This window comes from Scyliorhinus torazame, chromosome 19, assembly GCF_047496885.1.
Source record: "Scyliorhinus torazame isolate Kashiwa2021f chromosome 19, sScyTor2.1, whole genome shotgun sequence".
Taxonomy (NCBI): domain Eukaryota; kingdom Metazoa; phylum Chordata; class Chondrichthyes; order Carcharhiniformes; family Scyliorhinidae; genus Scyliorhinus; species Scyliorhinus torazame.
Genome location: NC_092725.1, coordinates 92,604,324 through 92,622,035, shown reverse-complemented (window position 1 = coordinate 92,622,035; position 17,712 = coordinate 92,604,324). Strand labels below are relative to the sequence as shown.

General features: G+C 48.6%; 1 protein-coding gene across 5 annotated transcripts in view; it reads right to left on the bottom strand.

The window, feature by feature from the left end:
- Positions 1–17,712, bottom strand: part of LOC140396304 (uncharacterized) — a 286,423-nt gene that overhangs the window by 75,147 nt on the left and 193,564 nt on the right. For all 5 annotated transcript variants that reach the window (XM_072484765.1, XM_072484763.1, XM_072484767.1 and 2 more), the window contains 3 exons: positions 6,024–6,094; positions 4,338–4,448; positions 608–705 (listed from right to left, as the gene is read on the bottom strand). In XM_072484765.1, coding sequence (XP_072340866.1) covers positions 608–705; positions 4,338–4,448; positions 6,024–6,094 — 280 coding nt within the window. The remainder of the gene's footprint in view (positions 1–607; positions 706–4,337; positions 4,449–6,023; positions 6,095–17,712) is intronic.

Sequence of the window (17,712 nt, the reverse complement as noted above, 5' to 3'; positions counted from 1 at the left end):
ACCACCCTATCAGTCTACTCTCCGTCATCAGCAAAGTGATGGGAGGAGTCATCAACAGTGCTATCAAGTGGCACTTACTCAGCAATAACCTGCTCACAGGTGCTCAGTTTGGGTTCTGCCAGGGTCACTCAGCTCCTGACCTCTTACAGCCTTGGTTCAAACATGGACAAAAGAGCTGAATGCCAGAGGTGAGGTGAGAGTGACTGCCCTTGACATCAATCATCAGCAAACATCCCCAATTCTGACCTTATGATGGAAGGGAAGTCACCGATGAAGCAGCTGAGATGGTTAGGCCTAGGACACTACCCTGAGAAATGCCTGCAGTGATATCCCGGGGCTGAAATGACTGACCTCCAACCACCACAACCATCTTCCTTTGTGTCAGGTATGGCTCCAATCAGCAGAGGGCTTTCCCCCTGATTCCCATTGATTCCAGTTTAGCTCGGGCTCCTTGATGCCATACTCGGCCAAATGCTACCTTGATGTCAAGGGCAATCACTCTACCTCACCTCTGGAGTTCAGCCCCTTTCTCCATGTTAATCTGTGTTATGCTATCATCAAGTAATTAATGGTGAGCAGCACTGAACATTCCCAACCACAAACTTACTCCAATTTTGTGATTTTCTGTGCCAGGCTAGCCATCACTGCAAACAGCCGAAAATTTGTCAAACCTTCAATGACATTGTAATCCAGGCTCTCCAGAATCTGAAAGAACAATGTGACAATCAAAAGCAGCGCATTTAGGGAGAACCAACTCAAAAACACATATCAACTTGGCACAGTTACAATAGAAATTCAATGATATAAGTCCTGGAATTTCAGGAGGCCTTTTCAAATTGAATCTCAGAAGTTGGGCATTGCTGGCAAGTTATTGCTAGTTCCTCTTCCCTCTTGAGAAGGTGGTGGTGAGCTGCAATTTTGAACCGCTGTAGTCCATCTGTGAAAGGTACACTCATAGTGCTGTGAGCAAGGAATTTCCAGGATCCTGACCCTGCGATGGGGAAGGATTGACATTAATGTTCCAAGTCAGGATGGTATGTGACTGAAAGGGAACCTTACAATGTGTTCCCACGTGTCTGCTATCTTAGTCCTTTAGGCGGTAGAGGTTGCAGGTTTGAAAAGTGCTGCCGAAGAAATCTTGAAAAGTTTCTGCAGTGCATCTTGTAGATGGTACACACTGCTGCCATTGGGCATTGGTGGTGGAGGAATGGTTAAGGTGGTGGCCGGGATGCCTAACAAGCAGGCTGCTTTGTTCTGGATGGTGTTGAGCTTCCTGAGTGTTGTTAGAGCTGCACTCATCCAGGCAAGTGGAGAGTATTCCATCACACTCCGACTTGTGTGCACAGAGGCACCAATACTGGGACAGCCAGGTACTGCACAAACTAAGCTGGCCTTTGAATGAAAATCTACACTTAAGAGTTCCATTCTGCGAAGTTCGCAGACTGAAGATTTAGGGCAATATCTTTTAAAGTTGAAATGTGGTGCATGAGGCTGCATTGCACACTACCTGGCTAGAAATATAGAAGATAATTCAGAGGTGCCCAAACTCTGAACATAAACTATAGGAGCCATTGGCAAAGGGGACGAGCTCCACAATGCACACTGGCGGTGGGATGCAAATGAATGAAAATGGGTCTTAATGACCCATTTGCATCTACTTAGGGGGCCCAGCACTCTATTCTCCAGCCTTTCAGGATATCCCCGGGGCTGGGAATCACATGGGCATGGATCACTTGTAGTCTCTACCAGCGTGGCCCCCTCGGCCCACCGTGAGGTACATCAGGCAGGTAAATATCATTCGAGCCCATCCGAGAGCCCCCCTGCCCTGCCACAAAGCACTATCTGCCCACGCCTTCTCTACCAGATGTCCCCCCCTGTGCCCCATCCAGGGATTCCTGTAATAGGGAGACACCCCCCCAGGGAACATGTAATAGCGGGACCCTCACAGGAACACCCTTTAATAGGGGTAACCCACACAAGGGCCCCTATAATAGGGACACCACCAGGGACTCTGTACTAAGGGGACCCCCCACAGGGACCTCCTTTAATAGGGGTAGCCCCCCAGAGAACCAGAAATACCAATGTTTGTAAACATTGACCACATCAAAGAGAGGTAAGTGCAGTGAAATCACACGCTTGAGTGATTGGAATTCACCTAGTGCTTGGAATGCACTTAACTCTTTTTGATATGGTCAATGTTTACAAAAATTGGGGTTTCACCATTTAGGCCACTAAATTGTGAAGTGAGATTAAGGAATCAAAGTTGCAGATAGTTTGTCAATCACAGAGCACTACTGGAAACTATGAATGGTTTGTAGCTAATAGATCTGTGGGAACCAGAGGCAGTCACAGCTGTTCTCCTTCAAGGAATGGACAAGCAGAGCTTCAAGGTAAGTGTTACAGTTGTAATTCCTCTCTCTGCCCCCGACTGGACTGATATCTAGCTTCCAAACAGGGATCTTTTCTGGGGGTAGGTCAGTGTGGGGGGAGGAGATGTGGGGGGGGGGGGGTACCTTCTCCACAGGGGTCCCTGTGGGGCTCCCCCTATTACAGGGGCCCATATTGGGATTCTTCTTACAGGGACTCTTGTGAAGGGGTCCCCCAATTCCAGGAGGTGTGGGCAGATAGTGCTTTGTGGCAGGGCAGGATGGCTCTCGGATGGGTTCGAATGGGTATTTACCTGCCTGGTGTACCTCACGGTGGGCCAAGGGGGCCACGCTGGTAGAGACTACAAGTGATCCACGCCTATGTGATTCCCAGCCCCAGGGACATCGTGAAAGGCTGGAGAATAGGGTGCCGGGACCCCTAAGTAGATGCAAATGGGTCATTAAGACCCAATGTGGGGGATCCCTATTCCATGTATCCCTGTGGGGGTCTCTCTATTACAGGGGTCCCTGTGGGGGTGTGTGGGCTCCTCTGCGGGGGGGGGGGGGGGGGGATGCGGGTCAGCCCTTACTTGGATGTAGGGGGCACCCAGGCAATCCGGGTGTTGGTTGCTGCTGTAAGGTGCAAGGGCGGGGGGGGGGGGGGGGGGAGGAGGGAGGGGCCTATTTGCAGTGCCGTGGTGGGGGGGGGGGCTTAACGCCTATTTGAAGTGCAGGGGGGTAGTTTGGGGCTGATTTCCAATGCAGGAGTATTTGGGGCCGGTTTGCAGTGCTGGTGAGGGAGTGGCCGTGGGACCTCACTAGCGGGCCGCCAGCTCAAGATCTCAGCCCAATACCGGTATTGTCTGGGCATCCCTCATATTCCACGCCATGCATACATTTGCACGCTGTGGAACACTGAATCGGTTACAGATTTGTCTTCCCAGGGAGATTGTAAACCGGTTGCATTTCAGCTCCAGCAGGAGAACATAGGGCGGCTTTCTCCATCCCACCTCACCAGATTTCTGGTTCAATACGCCATCAGGATTCTCCGTTTCGCCAGCTGCTCAATGGGGTTTCCCACTATGGGGCAGCCCCACGCCATCAGGAAACTCCCGGGCTGCCGGCAAAACGGAGCATCCTGACGGCGGAGAATTCAGCCCATAGTCTCTGAAAAGGAGAAACCCACCCACTGTTTTTTGGATGTTTTGTTAAACCGAGGTGCTAGCTGTCTTTTCAGGTTGATGTAAAAGATCATGCAGTCAGTTATCAAAGAAATGCAGGGAATTATCCCTGTTGTTCTAGCCAATATTTACATCTCAGCAACATCACTAATACTGACTATCTGGTCATTATCAGACTGCTGTTTGTGGGAACGTGCTGTGTGCAGATTTGCAGATTGGCCGCTGCACTTCCTGCATCACCACAATGATAACACTTTAGAAGGACTTCATTGGCTGCAAAACACTTTCCAGACGTTCTGAGGTCATGAAGGGTGCTATAGAAATATCAGTCTCTCTTCTTTTTAAAAAAACTTGCATGAATTTCATCAATCAGAAATTTTATGCTGCTATATCAGCAGAACTTTTCGAAAGATCCAACCCAGTGATGTGTGGCGACAGATCTAGTTCGCATTTTCACATATACAAGTGGCAGAAAAATTGGATTGGGTTGCAACATTAAAATTATGAATAACACTCCAGTCTGGATGCCCCTGTTTATAAATGACTTTAACAACAAGCGTCTTGTAGCCAAGGTTGACATAGCGACCCACATCACCTGCCGCCAAGCTGGAACCAGACAAAGGGAAATCCTTACACCGATGTGGACCAGTCACAGGCAGGGACTTGAAAACTATAATTCTGCAACAAGATCAGGGGGTAACGGTGAAAGGAGTCTCGGTTTAATAGTTACTAAAGGACTGTATGATTACAGAATGTCAAAGCTTCTCAGCAGCTGTGTTAATAAAATTACCCTGTAGATATAAATTTCTTCAGAGTCGGTGAGTGCTCCCAATGGAACCATTTCTTTCAAAGCCATTACTACCTCGACACAAGACAAGCAGCCATCATTATCATTATCCACCTATAAGGCAATTGAGAAAGGACAAAGAGAGTTAGTAAGGAATCTTAACCAGACACAGAGGGAATACACCAGGCACATCTGCACAAAGATCGAGAGAAGTGCTACAATTAATTACATAGAATTACATCAATTCTACCACACTGAACAGGCCATTTGGCCCGACTGTTTATGTCATTGTTAATGCTCCACGTGAGCTTTCTCCCATTCCCTCTCTATCTCACCTCAAAAATATATCCTTTCTCCCTCATGTATTTATCTAGCTTTCCCTTAGATCCATCTTGTCTTTCTATCTGTTTCTTTCCTTCAATTATCTCTCTCTCTCCTTCCTTCATTTCTCTCTCTATATTTGTATCTGTCTCTCTTCTTCATCATTACTGTGTCACTCCTCTCCTTCACTACAGTCTGCCATTTGCCTTTTGTTTCTTTTTTCTCTGCTCCAGTTTTTCTCAATCCCTTATCCTCCCTTTACTTCCAGATGTACATTTCTCCTTCATTTTTCTCTTTCCTTCTTCCAGAATGTTCACCTCTTCCCTCCTCCTCCCAGACTTCCTCTCCTTTTTTTACTTACAACTTATTAGAAAGTGATAAACTTACAGCACAGAAGGAGGCCAGTTGGCCCATCATGACTGTGCCAGCCTAATTCCATTTCTTAATTTTAGTAATTTCTCTCCTCAATTTCAACCTCTCTGGCCCATATTCGCACCAAATGTAAGCTTTCCCTGAAATCGTGCATTTGACGTATTTGGACTAATGCCTTTTATTGACAGTCATAATTCACACCATATTCTATCCCACACCAAGCCCAATTCGCAATGGCGTTCCATGCTTGCTGATCTGTACTGTCCACCAGGCAAGCAACACCTCATTTTTAAAATTCTCATCCTCATTTTTAAATCTCAACCCACCCAACTCTGCAACCTCCTCTAGCCCTATAAGCCTGGGAGCTATCTGTGCTCCTCTAATTATGGTATCTTGCACATCCTTGATCTTAATCACTCCACGATTGGTGGCTGTGCCTTTAGCTGTCTGGGCTCTGTAACATCCCACATGGGAACTATGGGAGGAAATGGTCTTCCCCATGCTCCTTGTGGAGGGAGTATGAACTCCCGCTGCTAGGGGCGGGGTATCTCAATTACCTAGAGTATATAAGGTCAGCCAATAAGGTACTGACCAGAAAGGTACCAGGTAGGGGTCTGCCAGGGAGTGTAAATACATTATAAATAAAACGTTGTTCTTACTTTTACTAGGCTTGGACTCATGTATCCTTATTAAAGACCTGAAGTTCTGGAATTCCCTCCCCAAACCTTGTTGCCTTTCTCTCCTTCTTTAAAATGCTACTTCAAAACCATCACTTTATCACCTGTCTGAATATCGCCCAACTTGGTGTCAACTTTTGTTTCATTAAACTCCTATGGGACATTTTACTACTTTGAATCTGTTATATAAAGACAAGTTGTTGCTGTAGATATGACCTGAAAGAAATTTGGGGGATTTGAACCAGATACCCAGCTGGATATTCCTTGCACTGATCTATCTGTGGGAGGGCAGCAAACTGACTCTTGATTCAACACTTACCTCTTTGAATTTCGTTTTGTACCGTGCCAGCTCCTCCTGATTAAAAATGCTGTATTTCTCCAAAAAGTTGACTAAACAGCAGACAGAAAAGAAATTAGACAAAGAATCATTGGCTGGGGAAACTGCGATCTATTCAGAAATAAATCTTGCCACGCTTAAACGATGGAATTGCTTAGCATTTAGGCAGCGTTCAAACATAGATGACCTTTTCAAAAGCTGTTGGTTCACCGAGATTCTGCCTCAGCATACCATCTATATTTGGTGAATGATAATTCTCTCATTGTCAGTGTGATCTTTCAGGGACAGGGTGCTTGACAAGTAGAAGACATGGAAGACTCTGATGTAAATGTTGTTTCCGTTATACTCCCAGCTGCCATGCCTGTGTTCAGTTCATGTTGACAGAGCCCTGAGGTTCTTTCTGTGAGCTTCAATTCAGATGATAAAGCCAAAGAAACATCCAATCATAGAATCGTAAAATGATACAGCACAGAAAATGCTCATTTGGCCCATTGTTCCGCATCTTTGGAAAAGTTTAACCAATTAGCCCCCTTCTCCCCTGCTCTTTCCACTTTTCAAGTATTTATCCAATCCACTTTTGAAAGTTGCTACTGGATCTGCTCCCACCCACCTGTCAAGCAGCCCCTTCCAGATCACAAAATCTTGCTGTCTAACGTTTTTCAATATTTTCCTTCCAGTTCTTTTGGCAACTACTTTAAGTCTCTGCCCTCAGGGTACTGATCTGCCAGCTTCTCCTTATTCACTTAAAAGAGTTTATTTACTCAGCTCTGAAAAGAGCTGAACTCAAAGGTAAGGTGAGAGTGACTGCCCATGACATCAAAGCAGCATTTGATTGGGTATTGCATCGAGGAGGCGAAGCAAAACTGCAGTCAATGGGAATCAGGGGATTGGAGCAACACCTGACACAAAGGGAGAGTGTTGTGGTTGTTGGATATCAATCATCTCAGCCCCAGGACATCACTGCAGGAATTTCTCCGTGTTGTGTCCTAAGCCCAACCATCTTCAGCTGTTTCATCAATAACCTTCCCTCCATTATAAGATCAAAAATGGAGGTGTTCACTGATGTTTGCACATTTGTGACTCTTCAGATAATAAAACAGGTTATGTCCAAAGACCTGGACAATATTCAGGCTTGGACGATAATTGGCGAGTAACATTCATGCCACACAAGTGCCAGGCAATGAACATCTCCACAGGAGAGATTCCAACTATCTCCCCTTGACGTTCAACGGCATTACCATCGTAAATGCCCCATTGTCAACATCCTGAGGGTTACAATTGACCAGAAACTAAACTGGACTAGCCACATAAATACTGCTGCAACAAGAGCAGGTCAGAGGCTGGTAATTCTATGGTGAGTAACTCACCTCCTGACTCCCCATAGCCTGTCCACTATCTACAAGGAAAGTGATGGAATGCTCCCCACTTGCCTGGATGAGTGCAGCTCAAACAACACTCAAGAAGCTCAACACCATCCAGAACAACGTAATCCACATAACTGGCACCTTTTCCACCACCTTCAACATTCACTCCCTCCATCACTAATGCACAATGGCAGCTGTGTGTACTGTCTACAAGATGCACTGCAGGGCAGCACATTGGCACAGTGGTTAGTACTGCTGCCTCACAGTGCCAGGGACCAGGGCTTGATTCTCACCTTGGGTGATTGTCTATGTGGTGTTTGCACATTCTCCCCATGTCTGCATGCGTTCCTTCCGGGTGCTCCCGTTTCCTCCCACAGTCCAAAGTTATACAGGTTAAGTGGATTGGCTATGATAAATTCCCCCTACATATCCAAAGGTTGGGTAGGGTTGCAAGAATGGGGTGGGAGATTGGGCTTGGTTGGGTTCTCTTTTGAAGGGTCGGTGCAGACTCAATGGGTCGGGTGGCTTCCTTCTGCACTGTAGGGATTCTATGCTTCTAACTCAACCAAGCTCCTTTGACAGTACATTCCAAACCCGTGACCACTGCTATGAAGAAGGACAAAGGCAGCAAACACATGGGAATACGACACCATCTGAAAGTTCACCTCCAAGTCACTCAGCATCCTGACTTGGGAATATATCATTGTTCCTTCACTGTCGTTGGGTCAAAATCCTGGAACTCCCTCCCTAACAACACTGTGCATGTACCTACAACAGATGGATCGCAGAGGTTCAAGAAAGCAGCTCAACACCACCTTCTCAAGGGGAAAGCAGGGAATGATGATAAAGGCTGACTTAGCACACCTCGTGAAAGAATGTTTTAAAAACTCTGATGAAACCCTTCATTATTTTGAGCATCTCTGTAGAATCTCCCCTTAATTTCCTCTGCTCTAAGGAGAACAACCCTAAGGCAGCCATTTGGCTGATGTGAATGATGTGGAAGAATCACCAATGACCCACAATAATCCATAATGAGGAGGCAGCAAGGCTAAAAATTTGATTGGTTCCCAAAAAGCACCACATATCCTATCAGACCAACTTTCTTGCCAGAACAGGTATTTGGGGTAATCAATGCCTTAAAATTTAAAGATAGAAGTTGATTGTTCTGTAAATCAGCATCGCAGGTTAAATTAAAACATATGCTCCACCTTTAAAGAAATATATCCCATTAAAAACTGACAATGGTTTGTTTATACTTCATTGCAACAGTGCTGCAGCCCATGTGCCCTGTTAGCTGGACTTTAAGCTGAGCCATTTGCTGTCTGTCCGATGTTTCACAGCAGCCCCCGCTTCAGGGACAGCTGGCAAAAGACGATCAAAATGTTTGTAATCAATTGAGAGTCACTGACTCCATTTCGTTCACATAATAGAAAGCTTTTGTTTTTTGTTCCGAGGGACCGGCCATCTTATCAGTTCACTCGCTTACTTTTTTATCTTTCTGTGTTTGGTCACAAATCCTCCTGGATTTATTGCAGATGCAGCCAGCCCAGTGAAAATAATCGTACAAGCGAAGAGGCTCATCAAGTCCTGGCTAGAATGCTGAGTGATTCCAATGGGAAATTAAGCAGACAAAAGAGGCAGTGGGGTGATAAATGAAGGGAGGTTCATTGCTGTGGCGCTGTGACAAGCTTAACACTCTTAATTTCTATTTGGCAAGACCTCATGACAAATATTATGAGTCGTTGTGAGGTGTGATGGTTATGTTGTCAGATAAGAAGTCCAGAGAATGTGAGTTCAAATCGCACCCCCGCAGTTTGAGAATTCTAATTTAATTTATAATTTCAGGAAAATGACCTAGAATTGATTGGACAGTCATCATTAAAAGAAAACACTAGTTCACTAATGCTGTTTAGGTAAGAAACCCTGCTGTACTTACTCAGCCCAAGCCTCTTTATGACTCCAATCCCACATCAACATAGATAGCTCTCAGCTGCCTTCTGAAGTAACCTAGCAAGCCGGATCAGTTGGACCACAAAATTGCAAAGGGCAGTTTGGGGTGGGTAATAAATACCAATCTTGCTTGCGACATCCCGAGTCTGCACCTTAAAAAAATAATCCTGAGAGTCTTGGCACAAATATGATGTGTAACTGGTCAATTTGTATACTTGTGAAATATATAGATGCTATCCCTTTCACTGATGAATGGCAAATATCAACATCCTTCTGTATGCAGTAATATGTTGATCTGATCTGCTGTAGCCAGGTTGGAGGAAGCACCTTAAGAAACATCTCAGGATTCAGAAATATATATTCTTTGAAACTCTGCGCTGATTCAATGGTTTCCTTCTGCACTGAACAATCCAGCAATTCTGTGATGTCTGTACGTTGGTCTTTTAAGTTTCAAAATGGTTATACTTGTGTTTCCCAGTAGTTTGTCTCAAAGAGTCTAGAGTACAAAAGGGAAAAATGATGCTTCTGTTGTCCAAAGTCTTTTTGAGACCCTACCTGGAGTAACTACATTCAGTTCCGGGCACTGCACCCCAGGAAGCATATACTGGCATTGGAGGGGGTGAATTGTAGATTCATCAGAATGATATTGAGGTTAAAAGGGTTAAATTATGAGAACAGTTTTGTATAAATTTGGTTGGCATTCTCCTGAGTATGGAAGATTATTCTGATTGAGGTGTTTTAAAATCTCATAAGTATTTGACTGCTATTGACATCTGTCCATCTCAGGAGACGGTGGACTGCACCCAGCGTGTATGTAACTTCTGTTATAGCTGTCGAGGCTGATTTGTGACTGGTAGATCCTTCCGCAGCTGGCACAGTTGAATAATGTTGGCTTGAGGTGGACTAATGGTATTTTCCTTTGGCAGGCTGTCTTTTCCACTGTCTAGTTGTTTCTTGCGTCCCCTGCTTTTTCCATATCCTTCCTGACTGCTTTCTCCAGGCACTCCGGTATGCAGTGAGGACTTCCAATGCATTGATTCACTGCTGGTCAACTTGAGCCCTTACTTGCAGCCATCCTTTTATCGCAGACTTAGGAAATCTGTAGGTCTCATATTAATAACAAGTTCACCAGGGAGCAGATCTTTGGGGATGCAGCCGTCATTCATTTGACTCACATGCTCAGCCAACGGAGTGGCCACTGACTCAACATGCTGGGGATCCCTGCCTGCCGATTCAATTCCATATTCAACAGCCTGTCTTGTCAGGAGAAACCCAGTATTCACTGAGGCAGCAGAGATGAAAGCTGTTCAGCTGCTTTTATAACTTGCATAAGTTGTCTGCGTCTCACTAAGGGAGGGTGTTGAGAGCACAAGCCTGATACACACAAGGATTTTCAGTTAGTTTGATGTTGATCCACACATGACTTCGCAACTTTGATAAGCCAGCTGCGGCCCTGGAAACCCTGGTGCTGATTTCAGCATTAAGGGACAGATTGTTGGAAATTCATAGAATCATAGAATTTGCAGTGCAGAAGGAGGTCATTCGGCCCATCGAGTCCGCACCGGCCCCTGAAAGAGCACCCCACCCAAGCCCACACCGCACCCAAGCCCACACCTCCACCCTATCCCCGTAACCCCACCCACCCTTTTTGGACACTAAGGGCAATTTAGCATGGCCAATCTACCTAACCTGCACATCTTTGGACTCTTGGGAGGAAACCGGAGCAACCGGAGGAAACCCACGCACACACGGGGAGAACATGCAGACTCCGCACAGACAGTGACCCAAGCCAGGAATCGAACCTGTGACCCTGAAGCTGTGAACCACAGTGTTACCGTGCCGCCCACAGTAATCCGAGGGGACAGGTTGCTGCTAATTGTTGATTCAAGGTATGCAAAGCTGTCAACGACTTCTAGAGTGAGACTGTCGATGCTGATGGAAAGTGGACTCTCTACATCCTGGCCCATAACCTTGATCTTCCTGATGCTGATTGTCAATCCAAACTCCTTGTAGGCCAGGGAGAACTGATCTACAAGCTGTTGCAAGTGATCTTCAGTATTTGATGCCAGCATGGCATCATCAGCAAACAGCAACTCACAGACTATGACAATATGCACTTTGGTCTTGGCATGCAGTCATGCCAAGTTGAACAGCTTGCTGTCAGCTCTGGCATGCAGGGAGACACCCTCATTTAAGTCACTGAAAGTGTACAGTAGTAGCATGGAGAAAAATATGCCAAAGAGAGTTGGTGCCAGGACACAGCCTTACTTTACCCCACTGCTGATCGTGAAAGCGTCTGATGCTGCTCCATTGTATATGGCGGAATTGTTCACGTTCTTGTGGAGAGAAAAATGACGTCCAGGAGTCCAAGTGGTCAGCCTATTTTCTGTAGCAGTTTAAAGAGTCCCTCTCTGCTAACATGGCCGATGGCCTTGGTGAGGTCTATGAAGGCAATGTGGAGCAGTCTGTGCTGCTTGGGGCACTTCTCCTATAGCTGTCTAATTGAGAAAATAATTTCAACAATTGGTCTGACAGCTCTGAATCCGAACTGAGACACAGAGTAGCTGTACGATGCCAGGATCTGCAATCTGGTCAGAGAACCATGAGCAATGACCTTCCCCATAATACTTAGTAAGGGGACTGAGAAAGTTGTTGGTTCCTCCAATCACCTACATCAAGGGCATCCAACAAAGGTAGTTTCTTCCTAAACTCAACAGTTATAGTAAGAAGTTTTACAACACCAGGTTAAAGTCCAACAGGTTTGTTTCGATGGCACTAGCTTTCAGAGCACTGCTCCTTCCTCAGGGTGAATGAAGAGGTACATACTTTTTCATTCACCTGAGGAAGGAGCAGCGCTCCGAAAGCTAGTGACATTGAAACAAACCTGTTGGGACTTTTTTTTAAATTCTCCTCCATTTTCACATTTTCTCCCACATTTACATCCATCAACAATAAACAATAATCAGCAAGATATGTCAGTCCCCATAATAACAACAACAATCCCATCTACCCACCAACCCCCAAACCTCAACCCGCATGTTTACATAAACAAATGACAAAAAGAAATCAGGGATTACCCGTAGTCACCCTTAATCTTACACAGCTCCCACCCCCCCACCCCAGGGGCGTCATTCTCCGACCACCCCGCCGGGTCAGAGAATGGCCGTTGGCCGCTGTGAATTCTGCCCCCGCCGCCCGCCGAAGTCTCCGGCACCGGCGATTCGGCGGGGGCGGGAATCGCGCCGCGCCGGTTGGCGGGCCCCCCCGCTCGATTCTCCGGCCCGAATGGGCCGAAGTCCCGCCGATAAATTGCCTGTCCCGCCGGCATAAATTAAAGCACCTACCTTACCGGCGGGACAAGGCGGCGTGGGCGGGCTCCGGGGTCCTGGGGGGGGGCGCGGGGCGATTTGACCCCGGGGGGTGCCCCCACGGTGGCTTGGCCCGCGATCGGGGCCCACCAATCCACGGGCAGGCCTGTGCCGTGGGGGCACTCTTTCCCTTCCGCCTCCGCCACGGTCTCCACCATGGCGGAGGCGGAAGAGACTCCCTCCACTGCGCATGCGCGGGAAACTGTCAGCGGCCGCTAATGCTCCCGCGCATGCGCCGCCCCGACATGTCATTTCCGCGCCAGCTGGCGGGGCAACAAAGGCCGTTTCCGCCAGCTGGCTGGGCAGAAATTCCTCCGGCGTCGGCCTAGCCCCTCAAGGGTGGGGCTCGGCCCCCAAAGATGCGGAGCATTCCGCACCTTTGGGGCGGCGTGATGCCTGTCTGATTGGCGCCGTTTTGGGCGCCAGTCGGTGGACATCACGCCGTTTCGGGAGAATTTCGCCCCAAGTCTCCAGCTCCTCCCGTCCACTGCCTCTTGTAAAACTCCTCCCCCTACCCTCGGTTCCTTCCCCCCCAACTTTCCACCCCGGCTAGACCACTCGGACCCTGTTCTGCCAGGCTCTGATGGCCGCAGCCCCTCCCCCCACCTCACTCCCGTTCACTGGCTGGCACACACCAGCCAGCGTGGAGGCCCCCGCCCGGGTCCCTTTCCCACTTGCCCGGCCCCAGGAAAGCCCAAAGATCCCCTTTTAGCACACAAACCCCGCCTATCCACCTACACCCCAAAGAACTCTCATTTCGAGTGAAAGTCCCGTCCCTTCCCTTGTCCAAATATATACCACCTTGGCTCCTTTAATCTCTACACCCGCGCGCAGTGATACAAAAAAGAAGAAAATACAGTCCTGAGGTTACATCGGCACATGGCCATTCCTCAATTTGTCAGTTCTGCCACAGTCCTTCTGCTTTCGCAAACTCCTCCGCTGCTTCCGCCGTTTCAAAATAAAAGTCTCTGAGCTTGTAAGTCACCCTCAGCTTCGCTGGATATACAATGCCGCACCGCACCTTGCTAATGTACAGTGCCCTCTTCACCCGGTTGAAGGCAGCCCGCCTCCTTGCCAGCTCCACCGTAAAGTCCTGGTATACACGTATACCAGCTCCAGCCCACTGCACCACCCGCTTCTGCTTGGCCCAGCTCAGGACCTTCTCCTTCACCCTGTACCTACGGAAGCACAGAGTCACTGCCCTTGGCGGCTCACTCGCCTTTGGTACAGGCCTCCATGACCGATGAGCCCGATCCAGTTCATATCGGGAGGGGTCCTCCCCCTCCCCCAGTAGTTTTGCCAGCATCGCGGCAAAATACTCAGTCGGCTTCGGTCCTTCAACTCTTTCGGGCAGCCCCACAATCCTCAAGTTCTGTCGGCTGGATCTATTTTCCAGGTCTTCCATTTTTCCTCGCAGATCCTTGTTAGTATCCATCACCTTTCGCATCTCTTTCCCCATCGAGGCAAGTTGATCACCGTGCTGCAATAATGTCTCCTTTACTTCCTTCAGCGCCTCCCCTTGCTCTCGCACCTCCGTCCTCACCAGGGAAACCGCCTCCTCCACCAGCACACTCAAAACCTCCCTCATCTCCTTCCTCACCATCTCCATGCATTTCGCAATCTGCGCCAACTGCTTTTCAAATTCCGCAGCCATCACCTTGGTTATTTCTTCAGCCGTAAGCAGTGCGGCCTTCCCTGGTGCTCCAGCCTCCATTTTTCATGGTGACCCCGACGGACCTACAGCTGTTTTTTTTCGGCCGTTTTTTTGCTCACCCTCGACATTTTTCTTTGGGTTTTTTTTCCCTCCTGTGTCTTCTCAGTGCCTCCTCCGTGCCTTCTCCCTGCTTCTGCCGCCTCCGTGGTCTCTGGGACCGGGCTTAAAGCCCCAAAATTGCCGTTCCCGAGCCCCCGCTCTCCATTGTGCGGCCGCCTCCCGCCCGCCGTCACCGGAAGTCCAACCTGTTGGACTTTAACCTGGTGTTGTAAAACTTCTTACTGTGCTCACCCCAGTCCAATGCCGGCATCTCCACATCAACAGTTATATGCAGCACTTGTGCTCTGCCCGACTCCAGGGGATAACTCCCGTGCTCCCGCTATGTGATGTGACCTCCCTTGTAGCCACATCATCATGTTCTCATGTGACCACTTGGTCTACATCTTCCCCTTTTAGTTGGGACACCCAGTGACACAACGTGTAACAGTGTGCGCAATAGGAAACTATGTACAGGCCATTCTGTAACGTACAATTAAACAAACTGACAATGCATAACCATGTGCATGTATGTACTGAGGAATAGATTAGGCTATAGCAACTGTGCATAACCCATTATGTCTCCTTCTCCCTCCTATCCCACCCCCCTCTCCCCCCCACCGCCCCCCAACCTTTCTGTTGGAAAAGAAAACTGATATTGAAAAGTCAGTTCAGGCTAAATCCTAATGAAGACCTGAAATCAGGGGCGGGATTCTCCACTCCCGCGCCGAAGTGCCCGCGCCGTCGTGAACACCGTCGAGGTTCACGACGGCGTGAAACGGCCCCGATCCCGACCGATTCAGTCCCCGACAATGGGCTAGGATCGGGGCGGCGTCATCTACACGCGCCAGGCCTTGTCGCCGCGTAAAGGCGGCACCGCATAGATGCTGCGGCCGGCACCGCATAACTGGCGTCACCCGCGCATGCGTGGTTGCCGTCCTCTCTGAGTCCTCCCCGCAAGAAGATGGCGGACGGATCTTGCGGGGCCGCGGAAGGAAGGAGGTCCTCCTTCAGAGAGGATGGCCCGATGATCAGTGGGCACCGATCGCGGGCCATGCCACATTTGAGGTACCCCCGGTGCAGGATCCCCCCCCCGCAGGCCGCCCCCCCCAGCGTTCCCGCGCTGTTCCCGACGGCAGCGACCAGGTGTGGACACTGCCGGGGGGAACCCGCCGTTTTGGCCTGGCCGCTCTGCCCATCCGGGCCTGAGAATAGCGGGGGTGCCGGAGAATCACCATTTTGGGTGTGTCCGGTGATTCTCCGGCCTGCGGCCCGCGGAACACGACAGGGCCGTTCCCGGCGCTTGGGAGAATCGCGGGAGGGCGTCGGACCGGCATCCCGGGAAATTCTGGCGGCCCAGGCGATTCTCCCAACCGGCGCGGGAGTGGAGAATCTCGCCCCTTGTGTTCGGCCTGTTCAGGCACCTGAGCGCGTGATTACATTGGTTAGTAGTGCTGTAGTCTTTCTGTGGCCAGTGTTCTCACTGTTAGCAAGGCGAGTGTTTCAGCTGTGTGTTCATCAGATGCAGGATTCGCTCTGAGAGCCTCTGTAGGAGTCTGCATGTCCATTGGTGCAGGGGGCTGCTTCCATAGGCCGGATGACTGAAGTGCTGCACTATCTGTTGGTGGTGGTTCTGCTACTTGCAGAAGAGGAGGGCAATTGCGTACATAGTGAGAACTGTCTGAGGCTACTGTCATGTTGGATGTTCTGATGCACAAATGATCCAACACGGCTGTAGATGGTACAACTCTGTTTTATTGTCTTAAACAACGAAAACTACTAACTGCTGGCTTGGGTACGTGCTTCACCAGCTAACCTGTGGACCCAGCCCTGTCACTATCTTAGTGAGGCACTCGGCACATGGTCTATGCCTGAGTGGCGCGCTGTGAGCTCTGTGCTCTGAGCTATCTCCTAGTAGAATGAGCGGGAACTGTGGTGTTCCCTGTTTTATAGTGCGTGTGCTCTCACTGGTGATTGGCTGTGATGTTAGGTATGTGTTGGTTGGTCCAACTACCTGTCCATCAGTGTGTGTGTGATTGCACCATGATATGCTGATGTGGATATCATGACAGCTACCGCGTAACTGTTCAGTTGCAGGCATTACTGTTTACCGCCACCAACTGGTCATGGCCATGTGCAATCCGAATCTTGAGCATTTGACTTGTTGTTTGAGGGCCTGGTCTATGGGCATCTCAACCATTGTGCATTTTGCTTCTCAGTCTGCATTGCAGGAGGGCATCATTCACATTGATTTCAAGCTATTGCTATTCACTCAGGAAAAAGATAATGTTGTGGAGGAGAATGCTGAGCCCCAGGCTAATAGATTAGATGGCATTGAGGTACGTAGGGAAGAGGTGTTGGCAATTCTGGAAGGCTGAAAATAGATAAGTCCCCGGGACCTGATGGGATTTATCCTAGGATTCTCTGGGAGGCCAGGGAAGAGATTGCTGGACCTTTGGCTTTGATTTTTATGTCATCATTGGCTATAGGAATAGTGCCAGAGGACTGGAGGATAGCAAATGTGGTCCCTTTGTTCAAAAAGGGGAGCAGAGACAACCCCGGCAACTATAGACCGGTGAGCCTCACATCTGTAGTGGGTAAAGTCTTGGAGGGGATTATAAGAGACAAGATTTATAATCATCTAGATAGGAATAATATGATCAGGGATAGTCAGCATGGCTTTGTGAAGGGTAGGTCATGCCTCACAAGCCTTATCGAGTTCTTTGAGAAGGTGACTGAACAGGTAGACGAGGGTAGAGCAGTTGATGTGGTGTATATGGATTTCAGCAAAGCGTTTGATAAGGTTCCCCACGGTAGGCTATTGCAGAAAATACGGAGGATGGGGATTGAGGGTGATTTAGAGATGTGGATCAGAAATTGGCTAGCTGAAAGAAGACAGAGGGTGGTGGTTGATGGGAAATGTTCAGAATGGAGTTCAGTTACAAGTGGAGTACCACAAGGATCTGTTCTGGGGCCGTTGCTGTTTGTCATTTTTATCAATGACCTAGAGGAAGGCGCAGAAGGGTGGGTGAGTAAATTTGCAGACGATACTAAAGTCGGTGGTGTTGTCGATAGTGTGGAAGGATGTAGCAGGTTACAGAGGGATATAGATAAGCTGCAGAGCTGGGCTGAGAGGTGTCAAATGGAGTTTAATGTAGAGAAGTGTGAGGTGATTCACTTTGGAAGGAATAACAGGAATGCGGAATATTTGGCGAATGGTAAAGTTCTTGGAAGTGTGG